The sequence below is a fragment of the Acyrthosiphon pisum genome, chromosome X (assembly GCF_005508785.2).
Source record: "Acyrthosiphon pisum isolate AL4f chromosome X, pea_aphid_22Mar2018_4r6ur, whole genome shotgun sequence".
NCBI classification, from domain to species: Eukaryota; Metazoa; Arthropoda; class Insecta; order Hemiptera; family Aphididae; genus Acyrthosiphon; species Acyrthosiphon pisum.
The window spans coordinates 129,953,402-129,981,205 of NC_042493.1; the positions used below are offsets into that span (position 1 = coordinate 129,953,402).

At 29.0% G+C, this 27,804-nt stretch overlaps 2 protein-coding genes across 2 annotated transcripts; both read right to left on the bottom strand.

Moving 5' to 3' along the window:
- Window positions 1-1,683: 1,683 nt before the first annotated feature.
- LOC100572091 lies at window positions 1,684-24,521 on the bottom strand. Its single transcript, XM_008183635.3, has 6 exons — window positions 24,214-24,521; window positions 9,793-9,906; window positions 7,559-9,451; window positions 4,573-4,906; window positions 2,214-2,297; window positions 1,684-2,138 (listed from the first exon to the last, which is right to left on the bottom strand). Exons 2-6 carry the CDS (start codon window positions 9,897-9,899, stop codon window positions 2,055-2,057), a joined length of 2,502 nt encoding a protein of 833 aa, XP_008181857.2. The 5' UTR covers window positions 9,900-9,906; window positions 24,214-24,521; the 3' UTR covers window positions 1,684-2,054.
- Window positions 24,522-25,676: 1,155 nt separating this feature from the next.
- Window positions 25,677-26,337, bottom strand: LOC103309071. The gene is made up of 4 exons (XM_008183636.1): window positions 26,325-26,337; window positions 26,075-26,123; window positions 25,854-25,996; window positions 25,677-25,786 (listed from the first exon to the last, which is right to left on the bottom strand). Exons 1-4 carry the CDS (start codon window positions 26,335-26,337, stop codon window positions 25,677-25,679), a joined length of 315 nt encoding a protein of 104 aa, XP_008181858.1.
- Between the last annotated feature and the right edge of the window lie 1,467 nt (window positions 26,338-27,804).

The window sequence follows — 27,804 nt, forward strand, 5'->3', positions numbered from 1 at the left end:
ATATATATGAAATTACTGTAGATACTTATAATTTGAACTTTGATAAGGAACATTCCATAAAAACAAATGTTTTTTAGTATATTAATAGGTTATATGTATACCTATAAACAGGTCATTTTAACGGCCGTATGTCATTACATAAGAAAAAGCTTTTTATAGCATTATTATTTTTTATTATAATTATATAAGTACTATAATTGAATTTATTATGGACTATTGTATAATGTATTACATTTTATTATTTTGGACTTGTATAAAATTCAATTTTATTTTACTCTAATATGTGATTTAAGTAATAGTAATTAAAATTTTTTATGATATTATAAGATTTTTTATGTAACTTTAATGTATTTTTCAACACAATTTTAACATATTTATTCTTTAATTTTGATATTTTTTTCTTAATTTTTATTGGAAATTTTTTTTCCTAGTGTGGGACTTTTTTTACCCGGACATTTTTTACGGGGATTTTTTCCGCGATTCAGTATTTACATATGGAATATAATATTTTTTATTATTTTATATTAGGATGACAGAGCACCGATTGTTTTCTCTCTCTCTGGTCTAAGTTGACGTCCGGTAAACTTTTTTTTTTTTGTTAAATGTAGGAACACTTAAGGGGAATCTTGTATTAAATTGTGAAAGTTTAAATATAAATAGAACAGTTTTTATGAATTTCTAACTCGAAATAATTTTTCAATTTTCTTGATTTTGATGAATTTTGTTAATATTAATATTAATATTAATATATTTTAACCTTAGACTCTCAAAAAAAATTACTGCGCATTTACGTTCAATTTTTTTTTTTAATTTCCACCAACATCAAATTATGTGAAATGTTGCATTACATTTTCAAGATTTTCGACCAACCGGTAAATATTTTATAGATAATATGTAGTTGAAAAAAACTAATAAAACTCAAAAATTTCTAATGCTTATAAATAACTCAAAAAGAGTTGCAATATTTCGAAAATGTTACGGTGCATAGAAATTTCTAATATGATTATTTTGTGAAACTTTCAACTACATTCTGATATTATTTTAAAATTATAACTCAAAAACCAATTTAGCGTAAATATGCCCGTTTTTCCTTAATTTGTTTCTTTTTTTTATTTTGCCGGCGCCTTTAGAAAACTACGGGTAATTTAAAATGTTGACCTCTCGAATGCACCAACTAGATTCAATTTACCACCGAAAAGATACTGAAGTTGAAAATTCAACTACCTACTTACATATCGTTTACACGGATACAAAAAAAACCCACATTATTGTAAAATAAATAGGTACATTCATCACTCCACTTAAAATCTAAAATGAAAATAGTTCGAAAAGAGTAAAATATATTGAAAATGTTACCTTGTATAGAAAATTGTCATGTATACATTTGGTGAATATCTATACGGTTGTAGTTTTTGAGTTGCAAAAAAAACCAAAATAGATAATAATGGAAGCCTTAACTGTGATGACCTGTGAACATAGTTGCTTTATTCCAATGAAGGAATATCGATGGAACCCACAGGTTATGATGTATAACATAATAAAAATATATTTTTTGATCATTGGTGAGCGAAAGTGATACTTTTAAACGAAACTGATAAAATATTAAAGAAAAAGAGTATAGGTTTTAGCTAATCAAGTTAATTTATATTTTACTTGACATGAAACATAATAATAACATATAACCCATTTTACAATATTAGACATATAATATTACAAGATAAAAATTATTAATAGTAGTGAATCAAGTAAAGACAATATGCCTAATAAATTACAGGCAGGTATGACATAATAGTATTATAAATTAAGAATCACATATTTGTTTTTTTTCAAATATAGTAAAATTAGAACATTTTGTTTGTTTTATATTAAATAAGGATTGGTAGGAAGACTTACAAGATTTATAATACGGATAAAGTAATTTTAAAGATGTAAAGGACTCCACGGCACCGCAAAAAGGTAACAGTCCTGTGGCGTAATCCATTTTTTGGAAAAATCAAAATAGAAATATTTTTATGAAAACTTTGAACTTAAAATAAATTTAAGTTAAATTAATTTTATAGGCGAGATTTTTGGAGTTGTTTCCTTTTTTTTAGCAGTTCATCGCAGCGATAAATGTGCTCTAAGTACCAGTGACGTTTCTAAAAAAATTATATAATATATTAACATTATAGTTATTTTACAAAATATTATATTCATTATTCAAATATTCTTACTTGGCACGCACGAGAACAGTATTTCACCACTTTACAATGACTGCACATTAAATTTACATTGTTTTTACAAGAGTTCAAGAAGCACTAAAAAAAGAATAATAATAACAAAATTGTTTTTAGAATGTTAAAATTGCTATTATTTGTATTAAACTTCAATACCTCTAAATCAAAATTCCTATAAGTGGTTTCTGAGTTATTAAAATGTATAATATATTAAAAATAATAGTCTTTAAATACAGTCTTACAAAAAAATGATATAATATGTATGTAGTATTTAATTTAAAAAGTATTATAGGTACTTAAATAATTTTCACAAATAAATAATAATAAAATGTTAATAGATTAAAATTAATTATTATACTTTGCAAATCTGAAAAGAAGATACACTACCACAACAATGGAATACCTACCTCTCTGTTATGCCCAATAAACAAAAAGCAAGATGTAATGGAATGCAGAAATTATAGCATTAGATAAAGTATTATCAAATGTATTAAAAAATTAGCTCATAAATAGACTCATACCTTACACAAAAGAAATTATTATGGAAGAATAACAAGCAGGGTTTTCGAAATGTAAATCTACATTGAGCCAAATTCACATAACAAATCGATTAATGGAAAAAAGCTAATTTGAATTCAATCAATTCCTAATTTATATTATTCATAGATAAACAAGCATATTATGAGTATCTAAATATGATTCAATTAACAGAGTCTTTATAGTGTGTGATGCTAAAATTTGAAATACTTGCGAAGTTGGTTAAAGTAATACGAACTTGTGTTATAAATTCAAAGTGAAAGGACTAGTCAGGACTGTCAGGTGAATTCTGGATAGAATCTGGTTAAAGTCAGGGTGATGCTCTATCCCCTATGCTATTCAATAAAGCATTATAATTGTATTTTAATATTCTATAGCAGAATACTATAATAGATTAATTTTGTTGGGTAAAAATTAACAAATATTAAATATGGCAATTACTTCACAGCAACATATTTTTTTGTGGACAAATCCGATAGAGGTGATCAATCGGCTAGTGGTAGATTGAATAATGCAATTGAACATATTTTAATATGAAATAACTTCGTGAGATTATTTGTTTAAATGTACCTCCACACGAGAAAAATTAAATATTAACAAAATATTATCGTAAGCAAAACATGGCATTAATATTATAAAAGGTAGGTTGCATACAAATAATTTTTGAAATGTCACTGTAAAACCAGGCGAATACGTTTTGGAACGGATATTTTTTTGAAAAACCAGTTTTTGACAAAATAGATTTTGATTTTCGGTGTAACTCTAAAAACAAAAATTTTCACCGAATGTTTATATTAACGTTTTGTATACACCATCAATTTATTATTTTGACTTTTTTTGAACTATTTACTGTAGGCATAAGAAAGTTTAAATTTGCATTAGTTTTTTTAATTTTTGTCGATTGACTTTCCAGTGAACTTTTTATAAAGGTAGAACAATTTGTTGAAATCCTCTATTAGAGTTTCTAATGTTAGCTAGAAAAAGAAAACATTTTAAAAATTTTTCATGAGTATAAAATAGTTTGAAAAATTTTACCATGTATAGAAATTTCCGATATAAATATTTTGTGAAAATTTCAAGTGTCAACGGTTATTAGTTCTGGAATTACAATAAAATATCAAAAATCGTTTGATCGTAATTTGTTACTTTAATATGTTACTTTTCTATAATATAGAAAAACTCATGGTGAATTTTCTATTAAAATGTTTAATGTTAGCAATGCAAGAAAAACTTTTACGAATTTCTTACTGAAAAATAATGTAATGTACCTATGTATGTTATGTTGCATTTTCAAATGCAATTTTTTTAGCAAAAATTAATTAAGTTATTGTATTATTAATGTATGATAGTAAAATAAAATTACTTTACCCCATCATTTTCAAATTATTATTAGAAAAAAAGTCTTCAATTGATAGTTAGTAGTCGACTAAGTCGTTAGTCAGTCATAAATTTAACTAATTTGGATGGTATGTTGGCTATAGGTATATAACATCTAATCATAAACTATTCGGCGTTTAGTCAGTTAGGAAAGACAATAGCTAATTAATTTCTTTTATCTATTAATTCTATGAATTTTGAAAGAAAAAAGTGGATGCAATTTAAAGCATGTTATTAGTATTTACTTGTAACATGGATTTTTAAAACCACACACATTAATTTATTAAAACAATAAATTAGTGAAGCACTCGGATGTTTTAAGCTCGGTCAATAACACAGTTTTTTTTAAAAAAAACTCATTCTTGTTTTTTTTTTTTTTTATAAAAATCAATATTGTTAAGCGATTGTAAATAATTATGTACCCATTATGAATTGTACGTACTTTGAGAAATGGTATCTTAGAAAATTTGTTGTCAGTACCAACACTATTGCTAGGTATTTGCAATCGACTTGATGGCCCAACTTGTTGGTCATGAACTGCAATATTGAGACCTTTAGCTGTAGGCCGGTTTGCCACGGTATTGTTATTTTGAGTTGAGTGCACCGACTTCACACGTGTAATTTGAATCACTTTAGGGGTATACGTTTCAGAACAAACTTCCTGAGTGCGTGATTCATGGGATGACTTCGTTAATGGCTGGTTTGTTACAGTCGACGATTCTACTGCGGTATTACCAATGGTTTGGGACTTTTTACGATTTAGCCCGGGTATATCTCTAAAAATACAACGGAACTAATTAATACTGGAATTAAAATTTTAATTACAATCAATACGTACAGCAGAGAGATAAGGAATAGGAACTTATAACTAGTAAGAAGTAACAAGTAGGTATGGATTTTGAATTTCAATTAAAAGTTGTTGATTTTTAAAAGCAGAGATTTAATGATAAATAGTATAGACCTATAAACCTATAGATTATAATAAAAACTAATATTGAAGACATTATTTAAGTTACTAAAAGTTTATGCTAATAAGAAAACTTAAAAAATTCTATTGATGTTTTACTTACGACTATGATTTTTTTAAGATTGTATACCCATGTAAATACTATTAAATGATGATTATGTTGTAAGAGAAATAAAAATCCGGGAATTGAAGGATCTAGTAGGTGTCGGGTGTTCTTTAAAGACGAACCTCGTATGTAAGCATTAAAAAAAAAGATTCAAATGCATCAAGTTCTGGGCCATAGTTATTATTAATACGGTACCTAGCCAGTAATCTGAACTTTTATTGAAATAATATTCTTCTCATAACTTTCAAGTATTCACAAATAGTATTTTTAAATTACAACGAAATAACTAAAATCATTATTCTCGGTTATTTAATAAGTAATTTCCTCCAAATTTAAACTTTAAACAACTAAAAAAAGAACTATGTTTTTATAACCTTTTAGATTTTTTTGATTTAGATTTTGACCATTTACGAATAATATAAAAACCTTCACTTATCTTTCAAATATCATAGCTAGGTATTTAAATTTTTAACATTTTATACATTTTTAACTACTAAATAATATGTATATGTTCAATGTAATAAATGTTGTCAATTCTTTAAATTGGATTATTTATAAAATTTTTTTATTAGGTACCTACTATAGTCTTCATAATATATTATTTTATTTTAGTGTAAATGCGTTTATTGTTTCTGCCATTCAAACGTACAACGATAAAAAATATCGTTCGGTAGAATCAGTTTATTAGTTTTAACAATATTCTAATATTTAAACAAATGGAAATATATTCGTGAAGTTAATATCACCACTTTGAGCAATTAACTTCAAAGTTGAACCAATGTCAATATTATATTACGTCAATTCTGAAATTTCCCATTCTGCGGAAAATCCGATTTCTTGAACTCAGTGCCAACTTCACGCAAAACCATATCGTTAAGCTTGTACCCCAATTTTATATAATAAAATCATAATAATAATTAATATTAACGATTATAATTAAACCATCTAAAATATTATGATATAAAAATGAGTATATAACAATATTATATTGCAGCACAAGAACCTAATAATTGTGTGAAAATGACCCCACCATTTTATGATGACTATACTAAACTTGTACCAATCTTTTTTGTAACTAATTAAAAACGTTTTTCAACCAGAATAAAAAAATTATATTTAACATTACATTTTTGCCGTAATCTCTATGCAAAATATTGGTGGAGCCAAATTCATACAGCCCTACCACATACTCGTAGGCACTAACCTCAAACATTTTTAACAATTTATCAACTTTTGCAACTTTGATGAAGAAATGTGCAACCTTTCATAGTTATGACGTAATTGATATTTCAGGGACTGGAAAAATGTATAATATCTGAATTTCTTGGGAGTCAAATTTAGTTTGTGAATTCAAACAGCCCTGGTCTTCTTTCTCTTGCCCAATGCTTTATACCTACCTTGAATTAGTATTTTTTTAAAGTTAGATCCGTCTAGCCTAACTTGTATTAGCTTCATCGGTAGTAGTCGGAAGGCTGTAGGTAGCCTGGCAAATGGTCTGACCTATTTTGTATCCACCTCCATCGATAAATCGAATTTTCATGAGAATGGGAGGTTTTGAATAATTTTAAAATTGGCGTAACGAATTGTTGCAAATAAGTTTTAAGTCAATAGTTTAAAGTTGAGGCGGAAACTTACCGAACATAGTTTAAGTGAATATGTAATTAATTACAATACAAAAATGCTCTCAACTTGCTTGAAAACTAAAATATCATGAAAAACTAACGTAGAATCATAAATAAAGATCTTATCTTCAAATATGTTTATAAGTCAATTCGCACTAATATTAATGCCAACACGAAATTCAGCTGAACATAAATTTCCTAAATTCAACGTTTATACCGAAAAATAAAACATTATTTTTACAGTTACATAGTTTTTTAAATAATTGTACATTCTTTTTTCTTAGGATCGTTATTGTCATCGTTCGAAAAATTCGATTGACCACAAATCATATGTTAAAAATAACACAATTATGGATCTGGCTTCTGTATAAAATAAGCAACTGGTTGTTACGCAGAAAAACCAATTTCACTATTGGATTTCACAATATGACCATTGCCCACTATCGCTAAACAATTAAAATATTTATGGCCTATGTTATAATCCCCTTATTATTAGTTAGGTATTGTGAAAAATGCATAGAAACTGTCAACATTAATTGGTAAAGTTACAATGTTATTTGTGTCCATAACAACCAGGAGGGGGAAGGGCGAGAAAAAAAGTAAAAATAGGTTGGTACAAAATTACTTTCAAGGAATAAAACATACTAAAAATTAAAAATAAGACTAAATTGTATTTTTTTTATGGCAATTGAACTGCCCGAAACAGTAATTAAACAAAAAAAAAAAAAATTACTGGAATGTTCCATCTGGACTTTTAGCTATGACGCTGTGTTGTTCATCAGAGTTGATAGGGATTTGAATAGTACTTGTTACTGGTAATTCGTCAATGGATTCTTGGACATTTGATGGATATATAGGATCTTTAAACATTGAATTAACGCAACATTGAAAAGATGCCTCATCGATTAATATTTCTAGGTCTACCTCAGATTCACTGACGATAGCATCAACAATTTTTTGAAAATATTTCTGGCTGTTTACTGATGTTACGAAAAACAATGTTAAGCGATCAGTGATTCCAGGGTCATTATCCTTACTACCTTCAATCTCCAACATAATATTGATGCAGTCTAATCGAAAATCATTGGACTGTAACATCGAAAAAACTCTAGAATCGTTTAATTCATAGTTTTTCAAACAATTCAATAAAAATTGTGACAAATTTTTGAATATGTCGCCTTTCCAGAATTTTGGCTGCTTTAAAACTCTAACTACAGTTAATATACTTAGAAAAAACATTTTAAATGCTTTTTCAAAATCTGATTCAAAAAATAATGAAACGACGTTTGTTAAATTGATCTTCACCTTTTTTTCCAAAATTTTTGTTTGTTTTTCGTGAAATAATTTGGCATCATACGTTTTTTTTAGTTTTTCAGCTTCAGATTTATCCTCCAACGATGTTCTAAGTTTTGCTACGTATCGTATATATGTCATTGCATATATGATGTATAAATTAGCAATAACCACAATGGTATCTTGTACGAACTTACTATAATACTTTTTATATAATTTTTCAATTTCAATTAACTTAAAATTTTCATTTAAAGCACTTTTAACAGTCTTATCAGAGGTACTGACTGGTTTTTTATCCAAAAATACGTTGATGTACCATATATATTTATCGTCATTCATCATTTTCCTAGGATCAATGACCGAGATTTTCGCTAATACATTTGAAGAATTTGATGATTCGGTTGATTCTTCGTCATCAATTACTATGGGTACCTCTTCGGTACTAGTAAAAGCTATTCCGTGTTTTGGTTTTGATGCATGCATGATTATCTTAGGATCAACGACCTCGTTTTTTTTAAATAGATTTTTAGCTGAAGAATTTGATGATTCAGTTGATTCTTCATCATCAATTACTATGAGTACCTCCTCAGTACTCGTAGAAGCAATTTCGTTTTTAGATTTGGATGAAGACATGGTTTTCCTAGGATCAATGGCCTGATTTTTTTGAAATACATAATTAGCTGAAGAATTTGATGATTCGGTTGATTCTTCGTCATCAATTACTATGGTTACTTCTTCGGTACTAGTAAAAGCTATTCCGTGTTTTGGTTTTGATGCAGGCATGGTTATCTTAGGATCAACGACCTCGTTTTTTTTAAATAGATTTTTAGCTGAAGAATTTGATGGTTCAGTTGATTCTTCGTCATCAATTACTATGAGTACCTCCTCAGTACTCGTAGAAGCAATTTCGTTTTTAGATTTGGATGAAGACATGGTTTTCCTAGGATCAATGGCCTGATTTTTTTGAAATACATAATTAGCTGAAGAATTTGATGATTCGGTTGATTCTTCGTCATCAATTACTATTGGTACCTCCTTAGTACTAGTAGAAGCTATTCCCTGTTTTGGTTTTGATGCAGGCATGGTTATACTAGGATCAATGACCTCGTTTTTTTTAAATATATTTTTAGCTGAAGAAGACTTGGTTTTCCTAGGTTTAACGTTCGGGATTTTATAAATTACATTATTAGCTGGAGACTTTGATGACTCAGTTGATTCTTCGTAATTAATTACTATGGGTACCTCCTCAGTATCATCTTTTTTATTTGTATCCAGCTTAGGTTTTTTCTTAGCCGGTTCATTGCTATAATTATCTTTATTCTTTTTTAAGCTCCTGAAAAAAATTTGAATTATAAGCTTAAATGAGTAATTTAAGATAAATGTTTTTATGCAGAAAATGTCATATAATTTTTTAATTTTAATTAATGTTCATAGTATAGAATAATAAAAGATTATTTAAAAATTTCAATGTATTCAAAAGTGTATTATTATTATTATTTAATCATGGATTCAAAAAGGGTCTTACAATTATTATTTTTTTAAATTTCTAAATTCAGTGATGTTACGAATTTTTCAAACATTTATTGAACCAAAATAAATGGCTAATATATTAGTTTTGTAGGCATATACTATACAATACTTACTACGCAAACATAAATATAAAAATAAACTTACAATTTATAATTGTGAATGTCTTCTTCGTTTAATTTTACTGAAGAAACTGAACATTGTTTAAAAAAAGCCTTGTTGAGCATTTTATCGATTTCCCGTTTGGTATACATTCTTGATCTGTAAAAAAATAATTTATCAACATTAGATTAGAAATAAAATTTTTATATTCAAATTTTATTTTAAATAACTGATAACCAGCAGATGTGGTTCTAGAAGTTTTTGTCCAGGTAGGCCAATGATTTATAATGAGGACCACAATATAAAAATCAATTAACGTAGTAACCTGAATATAAAAAAGAATGTTTTCAATAAAATGTATATAAATAGATTCAATGAGACTCAGGGAAAGTTTGTAATATCCTTATTCAACCCATATAGGGTATCTCACACATGCATTTTGTTCACGAAAATCAAATATTTGTATGTTTATATTTAGGTATTTATATTGGTTACATATAATAACTAATAGAGGATAATATTCTTCAGACCGCATTAAACTCGTTTTTCAATATTCTCAAACTTTATTATATTATGTCTTTAAAATTATTGAAATTTCAAGATTTTTTACAAATTATATTATCTACACTTTTATTTGAAATAAAATAAAAAAACGGAGTTAAATGCGACTTGTAGGAAGTCTTCTTCTTTCAGGTCTGTAACAACCCCCCCTCCACAATCCTAATTAGATATCGGGCAGTAGATTAGTAGAAAATTATTATAATTAAGGTGACAACTAAAATAATCTAGCACCGGTTAGGGCGCAGTATAAATAATTTAACTGAAAATTATTTACACGTTTGGTCATATTTATGAATACACGTTTGGGCACAATAGTTACTGTAACTAATATTCTAAAGCCTTGGGTAATCTAATCTAATAAGTACTAAAAAAAATTATTTTTAAAAATGTACACGGCATATTTGGAAAAAATGAATTTCATGTACCGTTAAATTTTGCATTTTTAAAATCAAAATCAACTGAAATGTAGGTATTCAACATTTTTGACTACAATTAAAAACTAATGTCTAGACTATTATGACTTTTTGGTCAAAGTTTAGAATTTAAATTTCTCCACTCGGATTTTGAAAAATCAGCTCATATATCCACCAAAAATATTTTCCACATTAGATCAAAGTTGGTTTCGTAAAATACAAAGTAGCAAACATTTATTGAAGCATTACACCGAGAAAATAGATACCTAACTACAAGTGTTTGGCTTAAACATTTTTTGGGCTTGAGTGTTTTAGTGTCTGTTTGAGTTGTACATGGTTCTGTTGAGCTTAAGTCTATAACCCGATGTGGAAGAATTTACTGATTATATATTTGACATTTATATATCTAAATATTCACCATTTCCACCTGTTATTTGTGCCGATGAGCAATTTTTATACCCAAGAACAACTTTACTAACGGCCCGGAATCTCTTCATTCAAGTTATAACCAACAATTTTATAAACAGCGTATCCGAAAAAAGAAACTGAAGAAAAACAAAAGTTTGTTCAAAAACGTTGGGAAACTTCTGAAGTTGAAAAATATATTGAACTACCTATTTAAAAAAAACAGGACCATGTTTTGCGGAAAAAAAATTAATTAATCACATAAAATAAACAAAAATAATCAATAGAAATAAATAAATAGAATAATATTAATAAATGATAAACTAATAATCAAGATTTAAATGTAAAAAAAACATTATTGGAAGACTGTTGAGCCAACTCAACTAATGTCTTTTGAGTTCTGGGTAACACTTAAAGGCTCAGATTTAATATAATTTATGTGCAATGTGCATATATGTTAATATAATATGCAAACGTGGTATTATGAAGGGAAATATTACGCTCAAACGTTTTATGTATTTACGTCCTAAAATGTCATGTTTTGGTTAAATGCACCAAGGTTATTTGTAATTTAATGTAATCGTTGCGTAGTGTTGATAACATTTACGTTAATAATGTTAGCGAGCGGATATTTTCAGTTTTATTATGGGCTGATCAAAAATGTTGCCCCCTCTCAAAAACTGAAATGACTAGTACCTATAAATACCTAATTGAAATGTAGGTATATACTATATACTATTATTCATACGTGAATAGGTGTCTCGTGAACAATTATAAATAATTATATTGTACATTAAATATTAGAGTTTAAGGTGTATGACGTGCGTACCCCTATTGGCAAATAAAATCTGCTACAAATATTTTGTTTTTGAGTACACGTGCAGGAACATTATAATATTATTACGAAGGCTTAATACGTAACAGTCAACCGAAATTATGCGATATGTTCAACAGGACAGTCTGGGAAATAATAAATGTACCTCTACCGCGACTACGATGCGCGGATACTGTTGCGAAAAAAATGAAAAATCGTGAACTTCAAAAGGTTATAATTTAAAAACTAAAGATTTCCGTGGATTTTCTTTTAAAGTATATAATTATATTCAGAGCCACCAATTATGTACGGTAGGCAGCAGCCTAGAGCGGAACACTTTGTAGTGCTTTATTAAACACATCATACGTATAAAAAATAGTGTAAAATGAATTACTTTATGTTAAAAGTATAATTAATATATTATATAATGTTACAACAAATTGCATATGCGCAAGTGCAATGTGCACCATAATTGTTATTGTAAATGTAAATCACGCTACCGCGTATTTTTGTAACAGGGTCATAAGGTCCCTTGTATATAAAGACAACCAATTGCACTCTGTAGGTACTGCACTTTAGTATTCCTTATGCGTACTTCATACATGTCTTGTAAGCATAGAACTTACATTGATAGAAGACAATTTACTTTTTATACTCAGTTATGTGTTTTAGTGTTATAGTGAAATATTACTTATTATTATTGTAACTAATTGTGTTGGTTGTTCACTTTTGTCGATCCATATTATAATCCTCAACAGGTTATGGGCCCAGATCACTAGATTACCAGATCATCATCAGTGATCATTACAGGACAACAAAAGGAAATTGTCAGGTTCTAACGGGGAACTAAAAGACTAAGGTACATTTTTGCAGTTCATATATTGATCAAATCATGGAAGATTCGGTCAGCGTGTCAAAGTTGACGAACGCAGAAGGATAACCATTGTGGAAGTTCCAGATGACAGTAATAATTAACTTAGTAATAGTTAGGTGATTTATGTATAGGTGAATGGACAAAACCAGGAGTCACGATAACTAAACTATCGGATAAAGAAACCGATGAAGAGGCATGAAACCGGCATAAAAATCAAATAAGCGAAATCAAATATAAAAATCAAATCTACATGGTACAACCAATAGGATATGAAGATAATACTAATCGTGTGTGTAAAATAAAGAAGAGCTTATATGGATTAAAACAAGCACCAAGGGATAGTAGATTTACCGAATTTTTAGGTAAATTCAATTAAAAATCTAGTGAAGCAGAAGCTTGCGTATTGGTAAATAATTTAAAAGATCATAAAATTATTTTAGCTATTTTTGTAGACGATGGGTTAATAGCTGCACAAAATGAAAAATTAATTGAACTATTTGCTTGGTATAAATATATATAAATTAAAAGATGGTTTAATATTTATTAAATAGATCAATTACGCGATTAATATTATACAAAAATTTAATTTAAACAGTGCAAAGTAATTATCTATACCAGTAAGTAGGTCAAACAGTATTGACCTAGAAAACGTTATATCAGACCAAAACAATGAAACATTTTTTTATCGACAAGCAGTACGGAGTTTATTGTTTTTATCTCAAGTCACGAGACTCTATAGTATATTCGGTTAATTATGCAAGTAATTTCTTATCTAATCCATTGAAGGCATATTGGAACCTAGTTAAACGAATTATACGTCACATAAAGAAAACAATAAGTTATGGTCTATATTTTGACAATAATATAATGACTATGAGCATATAACTATGCTGGGTGTATACAAACACGTAGATCAACATCAGGGTATTTATTCAAATTAGAATCATCAGTCATTTCATGGACATAAAAGAGACTAAATAGTGTATCTCTGTCATCAACAGAATCAGAATACATCGCAGCATGTGAAGTGATTAAACGTATAATTTGGTTAATAAAAATTATTTACAGCATAACGATTGGGAAAGGCAGTTAACCAGCATTATATATAAATAATCAATCAGCCATTCGATTGATAAAGAATCCAGAATTTCACAAACGAACAAAACATATTGATATACGATATCATTTCATCAGAGAGAAATTTGAAGAAAATATTTTTCAGTTAAAGTTCGTAGGAACCGAGGTAGGAACAGAGGATCAGTTAGCAGATATACTGGCAGCCACTTCAAAAGGAGCGTTTTGAGAAACTACGATTAGCAATGGGTGTTAGACAAATGGAATTTTAGTTTATATAAATTACTAATTAAGGGGTTGTGTTAAAAGTATAATTATTAATATATTATATAATGTTACAACATATTGCATATGCGCAAGTGCAATGTACATCATAATTGTTATTGTAAATGTAAATCACGCCACCACGTATTTCTGTAACAGGGTCATAAGAACACTTGTATATAAAGACGACCAATATTGCACTCTGTAGGTGCTGAACTATAGTATTTCTTATGTGTACGTCATGTATGTCTTGTAAGCATAGAACTTACATTGTTCAAAGACAATTTACTTTTTATACTAAGTTATGTGTTTTAGTTATAGTGAAATATTACTTATTATTATTGTAACTAATTGTGTTTGTTCACTTTTGTCGATCCATATTATAATCCTCATTCAACACTTTATATTTACGAAAAAGAAATGCAGTTGTACATATATTATTTTAAAGTACCTACATGGTCATATAGCAATAATTATTTTATTTTGGATATTGGTCCGGTCTGTGTTTAAAAGATCGTGGAGGCGCGTGTGGTGTGGTCGTGTGTTTTAAAAATCACCAAGTACCTAGGTAAGAAAATATTTTAAAAGCAAGACGTCAACTTCTAAAATTAAAATAGTTACCTAAGTTAATGATTGTTATATAAAAATATGTATTATAATATCAGTTTTATGTGCATATAATTTTAAAAAAAATTGTAAATTTTAATGTTTTACTTAATGTCCCAAACAATGGTTTCAATTTTTTTTTTTAATGATGGTTCATAATTCATAAACATTAACATTGTAGCTTTTCATTAAAATGTAATGGACATCCAAAATACCAAGGTTAAGTAACTAAAAGCGAGAAAAAAAATAGTCTAAAAATGGAAATGGATTTAGGTACAATTGTTTATTTTAATAGAGTATTTTAAAGGGGATTTTATAACTTGTTTACCTAATATAGGAGCGGCAAATTTTTAGTGCCTATAGCAGTAAAAAAAGATTAATCTCCATCTGATTATATTCTATACACACAATAATATTTTCAAACGCATTTTTTCGCAAAAATTAATTCAACCTATATGTAGTATTACTAATGTGTAGATAATAGTAAAATAAATTACTTTAATAACTAAAATATCATAAAATGTACTTATAGTAATATTATAGGCTGACTAGCCGTCTTCGCTCAGAATCGTTTTTAGTATACAATGATTTTATATGATTGAATTAAAATTAACCCATTCGTTATTTGTTTATATATAAGGCTTTTACACGTTAAACCAAGTTTCCTTCATTTTTTTATAAATATTTTATCGTTGTTTTTATGTTGAAGGTTGTATATATTTATAATATTATCATGAATTCAATTTATATAATGTTTTATAGTATGCTAATTTTGTAATTTTAAGTATTAAGATTTATCGCAAGTTAACTATACTGTACTTGAGCCTATGGGGTACATGCGTTTATAATAATAATAATTAATAAATGATTTTTTTTTTTTAAAACTGGCAAACCATATTTATAAGTAAGTACTTATTTAACTATAAGTATTATTATTTATAGGTATTAGGTACTAAAGTATATTTTATAGAAATAAATAATAATACATAAAAATCCGACTTCTCTATGCTAGCAGTAAGCATAATTCTTATATTAATTTATAAATTTTTCTAAAATTTTATTAAAAATATTTTTATACGTCTTTTGATTATTGTTTTTTGATAAGCAAAAAATATCTATAATAAAAATGCCTCAGACTTGTACGCAAATAATTAATTATTAATTACAAAGAATTGTTGGGAAAAAGTTAGAGCTAAGTGAATTCCCATTTCGATACTATGTATATTTTTAATTTTGGACAACTTTACCGCGAACAAAATTGATTTCAAATTTTGGTTTCAGACATTTTTGTATAATACCATGTTACCATGTATTAATAAAAGATTTTGTGAAATTCGCATTTTAAAGAGGGGCTCACACACGAATTTTTTCACGAAAAACGAATAACGGTTATTTCTTATTTACGGTTTCCATATTAGTTAGGTATTATAATTTGATATAATTTTAGTTCTATACTTTATATTTGGTCAAAACCGCCAAAATGACTGAGTTAACCGTTAACAATTAGTGCATTTTACATTTAACAGAGTTTAAGTCGTTGGTGAATCCACGGATATTTTAATTTGTCACAGACCACACCATGCAAGATCAGCTGGCATCAGTATATAAAATATATATAGGTGTAACAATCGTGTAATAAAACATATACATATAACGAACATATACATTTACCTCGACATTTACATATACCTACATGTATGTTAAATAATTTTTTAGACAATTACTTAATTACATTTATTTACGAAGACATAATAGTATATTACTCATATCAGTCATAACACGTTTGTTATCTTGCAATCTTTAAGTGTAATCTAACATTATTTTCAAATTGTAGGTAATATTTTATTAAAACAGGTACTGAGGTACTTATTATAGTTACGTAATCAAACAGAAGGGTGAAAAAGTTATTTTATGCTTGATCATAGGTCAATTTGCCAGAATATAAATTATTATAAATGAAAGAAACGAGGTAAAAGCTAATGGATTAGGTATAGGTAATCAAATTTTACATTAACGCGATTATGCTAAATAATACGCCATACATTATCGAACATCTAGTTAATGACGACCGGTGGCGCGTGCAACATTATAGAATCCAAGTGTTGCTCAGGTACCTAACGCATTAAATATGGGTGGTTGGAAATCGGTAGATAAAAATAGGACATTTATAGGTCGGTATAATGCGAGGTATAATGGTAATTATTTCAATGGGATTTCAATTGATTTCGAGATTACGACAAATTCGATACATCGACGTTCAGCGTAATAGAATCTATAGGTACTAGCTGAAGTGCAGGAGGCCCCCACCACGGACAAGCATAATATGGTACACCGGGACATGTCACCGATTTATAACTTCGGTCTCGGTCGTCACCTGAGGACTACAAAGGTCTGTGTAAATAAAATATTTACAGATTACGATTTATGTTTTAAGCGATTTTCCACATTCGTTAGTATAGGACTGGTTGGCGTTTATCTTTATACTGATAATAATAATTATACACTGCCGAGTACACTGCATTATAAAAATAATTTAAAACAAATTAAATAACTTAGAATTACAATTAAACAAAAAATGTTGTAAAGTATTATTTAATATTATTAAAATGAAAAATCACTTAGTGCCTACAAAATGTATTATTAAGTTGGATGCTTGACAAAAAATTATTGTTTTATATATTTTTTAAATTTACTCTTCAATAATATGCCATAATTTGTATAATATACATTTTTAATTTTGTAAAATTATGCAGAAATATGCAATGACCATTAAATATACGAAGTAATATGAAAAAAAATCGCAATAATAGCTCAAGACTATTAGAATTCGTATCTATAGATTACTGACAAAAATCCCAAAAATGTAAAAAGGAATTGCATAGAAAATCCGCGCTCAAATTATAACGATTTATAATATTATTGAACATACAAAAATACTAGTGATGATACAAGAAGAAGGTTGTTGAAATTATTTTGGACATTACGTAACAATTTATAACTCTATCTGTATAAGACACGACTAAGATATCAACGTGATGCCAAATACCCGCCCATTAAATGCTTATAAAAAAAAACTGTGACTAACGATTTTTAATATTTTTCATCTGCCTTTGAAACAATATACTAGGAGCCTTCTATTAAATTTTCAAGCTTTTTTAGCCAACAAATAAAATTTTATTAATATTTTTAGAAAAAAAACTAAAAAAAAAATGGAAAATGAAAATGTCTCTGAACAGTTCAAAATAAATCAAAATATTTTGAAAATGTTATCGTGTATAGAAAGTGGAAATATAAACAACCATTGAAAATGTCATGTATCCACGGTCATTTGTTTTAAAGTTACACCAAAAACCAAAATCGATTTTCTCGAAAACAGATTTTGCGTAAAAATTCCCGTTTTTCCTTAATTTTTCTTTTGTTTTTCCCGGCGTTTTTGAAAACTACTGGGAAATTTAAATTTTGACCTCCCCAATGCACCAACGATATTCACTTTCTGATCGAACAAGATACTGAAGTTGAAAATCGTAGCATTATTTCGACTACTTATCGTGTACACAGACACAAAAAAAAAAAAATAAAAAAAAAACACATATCATTGTAAAATCAATACATTCATCGTTCCACTCAGAATCTAAAAATTTTAATTTTGTTATAAGCGCGGTAAACAATAAACGCAGTGAGTGTGCGTAAAAACACGGAAAATGGTGAACTTTAGAAGGCTACCTATGCCAAAAAAACTTACAATTTCTGGCAATTAATTTTTGCATCATCGTTTTAACTGGTGGTAATACATAGCTTTTCGAAAAGAAAAAAAATTGAAAAATTTACGTGTGCACTAATTTTAATAAATATTTTGTTTGAAAAAAAAAATTTCAAACCAACCTCCCATCAAAAACACCTGAGCACGCCTTTGCTACACCGCTGAATATGTGTGTACTGTAGACAGTATATTAATTTAACGGAAAATAATCTAAAAAATATTCTGAGCAGTGAGCGATATACTTACTTAAGTTATAGTATAAAACTCTTTAATACATTAATACAGTACAATAGTGCATAATATATAGTCTCATATGGCATTGACCTCTGGGGTTCTGCTTTTAAAAAAACATATTATTAAATTAGAGACCACAATAAATTCATTAATTAAACAAGCCATGCAACAAACCATGGTTTCACTCTACTGTTTCAATATATTATTGTAAATAACTAAAAATATTTGATCTTACTTCCCTTCACTTATTAATAATACTTAGGTACCTACTTAATACACCGTGACAGAGGCCCGTATAGACATACAAAAACCCAGTGACTAAGATTAATATATATGTCTACCTATAAGTGTCTGGTTAGAATTAATGTTGAGTATAAATAATAAGACTGGCAGTGACAGTGGCGCAAATAGATGGGGGCTTAGGGAGGATTGGCCCCCTCAAAAAAAAAAAATATAATATGTGTTATCTCGTGTATTATAATGTCGATTATAGATTTTTAAAAAAATGTTTGGGGCTAGAGCCCCCCCCCCCAAACATTTTTTCTATTTGCGCTACTTCTATGTGTTATCAAATAACTACTCCCAATAACAATGAAATACGAATAATAATAACTAATAGTTAGTTACAACACAAAATAGGTATTGTTAAATGCGTAGGTACCTACCTACTGTGTGTCTACTGTCTGTGTAGTATGTAGTCAATAATAAAAATGTAGTTTGATAAAAAATCATTAAAATATAAAAACAAATGTGGAGTTATAAAATTATACACAATATTATAATGGTTGAATTTGAATTACCCACTTTTAAATTTCGTACTACGCACAAGGTGTGTCCCATTACACACAATTTTAGAGACTGTTTATTATATTTGTCTGTGCACCATTATGTAAGCATATGAATACTATGAATTCGCCGTATACTCATAGACATAACACAAGATTTTTTAAAAAAAATGTGAATATAAATAAATATTCCCAAATTGAGAACAACTTTTGCTCAATCGGAACCATATTAATATTATGTGTTAAATTTAAAATTACCTAATCCTCAAGACTTTTATACCATTAGGTAAATATTAGCATATTATACCCTGTGAAAATATAGTATAAAACGAAGTATAAAATATACGCACGTAAACGCTCGTAAGTATACATATACCTCACAATTTAAAAAAATGATTATTAAATTATTATTATTTATTTTCATACGACATTTATTAATTATCTAAAAGTTAGAATCGTATAGTAAATATTTAGGATTGTTTATTACCACGTACAAGTGTGTTATACCGCAGGTATTGGTATCGTTCGTGACATTCAAGTTAAATGTTATAAAACGTTAAAGCTGACTGTGAAAATGTTAAATATAAAAATAATACTAAAGACTGTTCTACTATTTGGTAAATATTAGAGCAGGTGCACTCTGTGAAAATAGAAAAAATATACGCACGTAAACGCTCGTAAGTATATACTTTGCAATTTAAAAAAATTAAGCAATCCCTATTGTGTATTATTATTTATTTTCATATGACATTTATTAATTATCTAAAAGTTACAACCGAATACGGAATAGCAAATATTTAGGATTGTTTATTACCACGTAAACGTGTATAACACAGATCACATGTGTTATATTGGTGTAGTTAATCATCGTTCGTGAAGGCTTTTACTATTTTTATTATTGAAATTTTTTTTAATAAACCGTTGCTGCCACAGAGTAGGTAATACGAATTGCCAAGAGAATATTATCAAGTTAAATGTTATAAAACGTTAAAGCTGACTGTGAAAGTGTTAAGTATAAAAATAATTCTCAAGACTGTTCTACCATTTGGTAAATATTAGAGTACACCCTTTAAAAATAGTAAAAAAATATACGCACGTTTACGCTCGTAAGTATATACTTGGCAATTTAAAAAAATCAAACAACCCATATTATTATTTATTTTCATATAACATTTATTAATTATCTAAAAGTTACAACCTAATAGTAAATATTTAGGATTGTTTATTACCACGTAAACATTTATATGACACAGATCACAGGTATATATTGGTATAGTTAATCATCGTTCGTGACGGTTTTTACTATTATTATTATTGTTGTAATTTGTTTTAATAAACCTTTGCCGCCACAGAGTAATACGAATTGTCAAGAGAATGTTATCAAGTTAAATGTTATAAAATGTTACAGCTGAGGAAATATAAAATTGTAGGAACTAGGCAACAAAAAATATGTTTTTGTAAAGTTAAGGAGCTAAAGATTACGTACGAAAACGCCACTGAATATACGTCATAATGTTATACCTAATAGAATAATGTATACACTGTTGGCAAGATTTTTACTGTACACATTTTAATTTATTGAATTTAAAATAGTTAGGTACCTATTTCTTTAAATGACTTTGGTTTTAACGATAATAATATTTAGTTTTCGCCTCGGTTTTCGCGTAATATTGTCGCGATCGAAATTTTATTCAATAAATAAACAATTAATAATATTTTCGCGTTCGGACGTTTTCGTCACTCAACGACGAGACAATAATAATATCATCACTATAATACATCATATTATGCCCAATAGAATAATTTATAATATTGTCGTAGGTAGGTACCTATAAATTTTAATTAATGAATTAAAATAGTTAGGTACCTACCTATTTCTTTCTAAATGTGACTTGAATTTCTCAAGCGTGTATTAGTAATGTTATTCATAAGTTAATGTAGAACTCTCACCTCCGCAGACGGCCTTTGGTTTTAACGACAATAATATTTCGTTATCGCGTAATATTGTCGCAATCGAAATTGTATTCAATAAATAAACAATTAAATAATATGTTCACATTGGGACGTTTTCGTCACTGCTATTCGAACTCAACGACGAGACAATAATAATCATAATAATATCATACCTAATACGTCATATCATGCCCAATAGAATAATTTACAATATTGTCGAGATTTTTAACGTACCTACCTACTTATAAATTTGAATTATTGAATTAAAATAGTTAAGCAACTATTTCTTTAAATGTCTTTGGTTTTAACGATAATAATATTTAGTTTTCACGTGATATTATCGCAATCGAAATTGTATTCAATAAATAAACAATTAATAATGTTTTCGCGTTCGGACGTTTTCGTCACTCAACGACGAGACAATAATAATATCATCACTATACCCAATACGTCATACCATGCCCAAATAATAGAATAATTTACAATATTTTCGACATTTTTATCGTAGGTACCTACCTATTTCTTTCTAAATGTGACTTGAATTTTTCAAGCGTGTATTATAAATGCTATACCCAAGTAAATGTAGGACTCTCACCTCCGCAGACGGCCTTTGGTTTTAACGATAATAATATTTAGTTTTCGCGTAATATTGTCGCAATCGAAATTGTATTCAATAAATAAACAATTAAATAATGTGTTTACATTGGGACGTTTTCATCACTGCTATTCGAACTCAACGACGAGACAATAATAATCATAATAATATCATCACTATACCTAATACGTCATATCATGCCCAATAGAATAATTTACAATATTGCCGAGATTTTTAACGTACCTACCTACTTATAAATTTGAATTATTGAATTTAAAAAAGTTAGGTACCTATTTCTTTAAAATACTTTGGTTTTAACGATAATAATATTTAGTTTTCACGTGATATTGTCGCAATCGAAATTTGTATTCAATAAATAAACAATTAATAATGTTTTCGCGTTCGGACGTTTTCGTCACTCAACGACGAGACAATAATAATATCATGACTATACCTAATACGTCATATCATGCCCAATAGAATAATTTACAATATTTTCGACATTTTTATCGTAGGTACCTACCTATAAATGTTAATCATTGAGTTAAAATAGTTAGGTAGGTACCTATTTCCTTCTAAATGTGACTTGAATTTTTCAAGCGTGTATTATAAATGCTATACCTTAGTTAATGTAGGACTGTCACCTCCACAGACGGTCTTTGGTTTCAACGATAATAATATTTCGATTGCCACAATATTACGCGAAAACGAAATATTATTCAATAAACAATTAATAATGTTTTCGCGTTCGGACGTTTTCGTCACTCAACGACGATACAATAATAATATCTCATCACTATACCTAATACGTCACATTATGCCCAATAGAATAATTTACAATATTTTCGACATTTTTATCGTAGGTACCTACCTATTTCTTTCTAAATGTGACTTGAATTTTTCAAGCGTGTACTATAAATGCTATACCCAAGTTAATGTAGAACTCTCACCTCCGCAGACGGCCTTTGGTTTTAACGATAATAATATTTAGTTTTCGCGTAATATTGTCGCAATCGAAATTGTATTCAATAAATAAACAATTAAATTATGTGTTCACATTGGGACGTTTTCGAACTCGACGACTAGACAATAATACCTAATATCATCACTATAATACAGAATAATTTACAATATTGTCGACATTTTTATCGTAGGTACCCATTTCTTTCTAAATGTGACTTGAATTTTTCGAGCGTGTATTATAAATGCTATACCTAAGTTAATGTAGGACTGTCACCTCCGCAGACGGTCTTTGGTTTCAACGATAATAATATTTCGATTGCCACAATATTACGCGAAAACGAAATATTATTCAATAAATAAACAATTAATAATGTTTTCGCGTTCGGAGGTTTTCGTCACTCAACGACGAGACAATAATAATATCATCACTATACCGAATACGTCATATCATGCCCAATAGAATGATTTACAATATTTTCGACATTTTTATCGTAGGTACCCGTTTCTTTCTAAATGTGACTTGAATTGTTCAAGCGTGTATTAGAAATGTTATACCCAAGTTAATGTAGGACTGTCACCTCCGCAGACGGCCTTTGGTTTTAACGATAATAATATTTAGTTTTCACGTAATATTGTCGCAATCGAAATTGTATTCAATAAATAAACAATTAATAATGTTTTTACTTTCGGACGTTTTCGAACTCGACGACGAGACATTAATACCTAATATTATCATCACATTATGTCCAATAGAATAATTTATAATATTGTCGACATTTTTATCGTAGGTACCTACCTATAAATGTTAATCATTGAGTTAGAATATTTAGGTAGGTACCCATTTCTTTCTAAATGTGACTTGAATTTTTCGAGCGTGTATTATAAATGCTATACCTAAGTTAATGTAGGACTGTCACCTCCGCAGACGGTCTTTGGTTTCAACGATAATAATATTTCGATTGCCACAATATTACGCGAAAACGAAATATTATTCAATAAATAAACAATTAATAACGTTTTCGCGTTCGGACGTTTTCGTCGCTCGACGACGAGACAATAATAATATTATAGTCACCGTCGCCGTGGAAAACCGAACAAAACGATACAATAAAAATACCGTAAAAACATAATATAATAATATATAATCAAACGCATTGTACGTTACCCGGCTTTGTCGAGTCTTTGTTCTCGCGGGTCGCGTCAGCTGCTGAACTCCTCGCGCACTGTACGCCGTTGTAAATCGGACACGACCAAACGGAAAACGACGACGACAATGTTGTTGTGACGGAATTCTCTCCGGCAGCGGTGGAGCGCAGTCGTCACGAAACGAATAAAACTGTTCACAGAGGACAATAATAATTATACGACGCGTATCGCTATGCCGACAGATTCGTATTTTACAATCGCACGCAACCGCCGGAACCGACACACTGAATGTTGCAGGTTTTTTTTTTCTTTTAGTCCGCACAGTTCCGATGTGCGAGCCGACCGGTTAGCAACCGTCTGAGAAGGGCTGCCAATATAAATTGCCGTCCGGACGACACCGACAGCTGTTGTCTGCCGCCGCCGACGCGATCACGAATCGTGGTGGGAGCATCTGCTCCTGCCACACGGGCAGCACTGCTCTCGCGATCACAGCTCGCATCGTTACAGACAACGGCCGCCGCCGCCGCACATGGCACATCCCCGCGACCCTGCCGCTAGCGGTGACCAACGACGGTTCCGCGTTTATCAAACGGTCGTATCTTTTGACCGTATAAGCCACGAGCTAAGATATACGGGACTGGAAACGATACGGTTGGAGGGTGTGAGAGGTAAATCCTCCTTAATGTATACACTGAGCGGAGGACGGGGGGCTCCGAGTTCTTGTCAACACTTGCGCTATCTAGGTATTCAAAACGAGAAATTTATAAATCGGTATGCTAATCAACATTAACAGGAGCTTAATTTCCCGCCTTTTTCATGATTCGTAAAATATATTATTATACATTTAAACCTACCAAACATAGTATAATTATAATTCATAATAATTGTGTCTGTTTGATCTTGACTTTGGTGACGTGACTTTTTTGAGAAAGATTCATACTGAACAGTTTTATAATTTTAATTTAATTCGTTTATCTTAAAATACACACAATTATGGTGGGGTGTTGTGTAATAAATTGTGTTTCACATAATGAAAAAATTAAAAAATTTCATTATTTCCTTTACTAAAAAATCCAAATATTCGCAAAGAATGGATCAACATTCTATCTGAAGTTAATGGTAAAGATGTATTATCAACATCACGAGTGTGCGAGTTACGTTTCAATCCATGTGATATATCTCGGAACATATTCGTGTTGGAGCAGTACCAGTTTTTAACAAAACAATTTATCATGTTCTTGAAGAACACGGTGATTTACTGACATTTCCTTGTAGTGATCATAAAACTGAAATAATGACTAATATTTTCAAATACTACATCACTATGAGAATGAAACAGATTACTTTGTCACAAAACAAACAATTAAAAAAGAAAAGTTCCAAAAAAAAAAATTATCAAAACTTATTAAAACAGCATTTTACTATATTAGCTTTTTCACCACCACCTAAACCATCAACGAAGAAATATGAAATTGGAAGTTTTCAATGTCCATTTACATAATTTACCATAATAACTAAAGCTTCTTTAGCTTCTAGTGTACTATCATCAGCAATATCTGCTCCAAAATCGACATATCCAGAAAACTTATGACCTATCCATTATATTTTTTTTCCTAATTGCCATATCATCTAACATCAGTGAACACACAATATGTCTACCAATTTTTTCAGCCCTTTCCATTTTGTTTTGAAGAGCAACTAAAGCATCTTTGCTAAATCCAGGGGCACAGTCAACACTTTCATACCATTTCTGAATTGTTTGTGTATGAGGAAGTACATTATTAAATGATTTCCCAACATAACTATATGATTTTGCAGAGTAAAAATGTATTGTTAAGACAAAGCTCCTTAGTTCTGGTGGGTAATGATTTTAATTTTACCTAGGAAAACCTGCTGATGTAATTGTTTTGCTGACTCTGGCATAGACGCCTGAAATTAATAAATTTAAACTTAAACTACATGTGGTTAAGAGATTGTTAAGTTATGTTTAGTTAGTGGTTTTATATTTTTTGTTTAGTTAAAATGTTATTTTGGTTTACATAAAATAAAACTGATTACAAAAAAGTAACAAAAGAGCTTGATTATATTATTAAATAATAAAATAAAATATTTAAAAAAATATATACTTACGGTAATGAATCATTGGTGTTATTTGATATTATATTGTTATATTATATTATATTATATCATTGACTGTTTGTTGAGGGTTTTCTTGGATTTATACATTTTTTTAAATGAGGTTATTTTACGGGACTATAACAAGTTTTTTATTAACGGGTACATTGTGTGGGAGGCCGTCTAAGACATCGAGACCAGCGTCACCCTCGAACTCCCGTCACCACAAGACGCCAGCTCTATATATTATATGTATATATACCTAGTGTCTTAAGTTCAGTAAGTCAGTAAACTCCCAACTATAATATTTGTACCCTGTGGTCATCGCACCAAACCGGATCGACCACAGGGCCCCCGATCCCCATAACTAATTTGCATTGTCCTAAATTCCATGTACGTCACCTCACATCCTCACAATAGTGTCTTCGTCGCGTGAAAAGGCGTATAGTATAAGTCGGTCAGGCGTGTGTATATAGTGGCCTATCTCCCCGATTAGTAGGCACTATCGATAAAGTTAAAATTTGGTAATTCTTTCTCGGTTATTACCGAGTGATCCTTCGGTCTCCCCCCCCCCCCCATTGCTTGGCGTATTAAATTATAATTATTAAGTAATAATTTATACAAATTTAATATTATTGAAAAACATCAAAATATGGAATCATCAGATATGTTACAAAATATGAACTTAAATATAAACAAAATGTGGGTAAGTGGATGTCGCTCTGCTGTACAAGTGGGTCACTGTATAAGAAAAACGATTCTGAGGGGAGATGGTATGTCAGTCTAGGTATAAGACATATTATATACTTATCTATGGTATTAAAAAAAAAATGGACCTATAATAGGTATCTATAATAAATTCCAAATTAATCATATCACAATATCCATTAGGTACTTATAACGCGTTATACATCAACAACAAAAACCGTGATACTATCATAGATATATAATAGTATACTTTAGAAGTTTCAAGGACCCACGAATAATATTATATAATCACAACAAAATAACTAAAATAGTTATTCTAGGTTTTTTAATATGTAATTTCGTCCAAATTTGAACTTAAAATGACTATAAAAATAAACTATGCTCATGTATTTTTTAGATTTTTTGGTAACAGTATTAATTACTTACGTGGAATCTTGTTTTAAATTTTCAAGCCTTACATATAAAAGCTGAACATTTTATACAATTTTAACTACAAAATAATTATTCAATTTGAAATTTGAAAAATTTTGTCAAAATTCAATCTTTAAATGCTTATAAAAAAAATGTGTGCCTATGTATTTTTTATATTTTTCAACTCATATTGTAACAGTACATTGGGAGCCTTGTATTGATTTCTTACACTTTTTGGCCCAACAGATAATACTTTATTGATATTTATAGAAAAAAAAAACTAAAAAAATTGAAAACTGGCAATGTCCGTAAACAGCTCAAAAGAGTCAAATTATTTTCAAAATGTTATCGCGTATAGAAAATGCTAAATATAAAC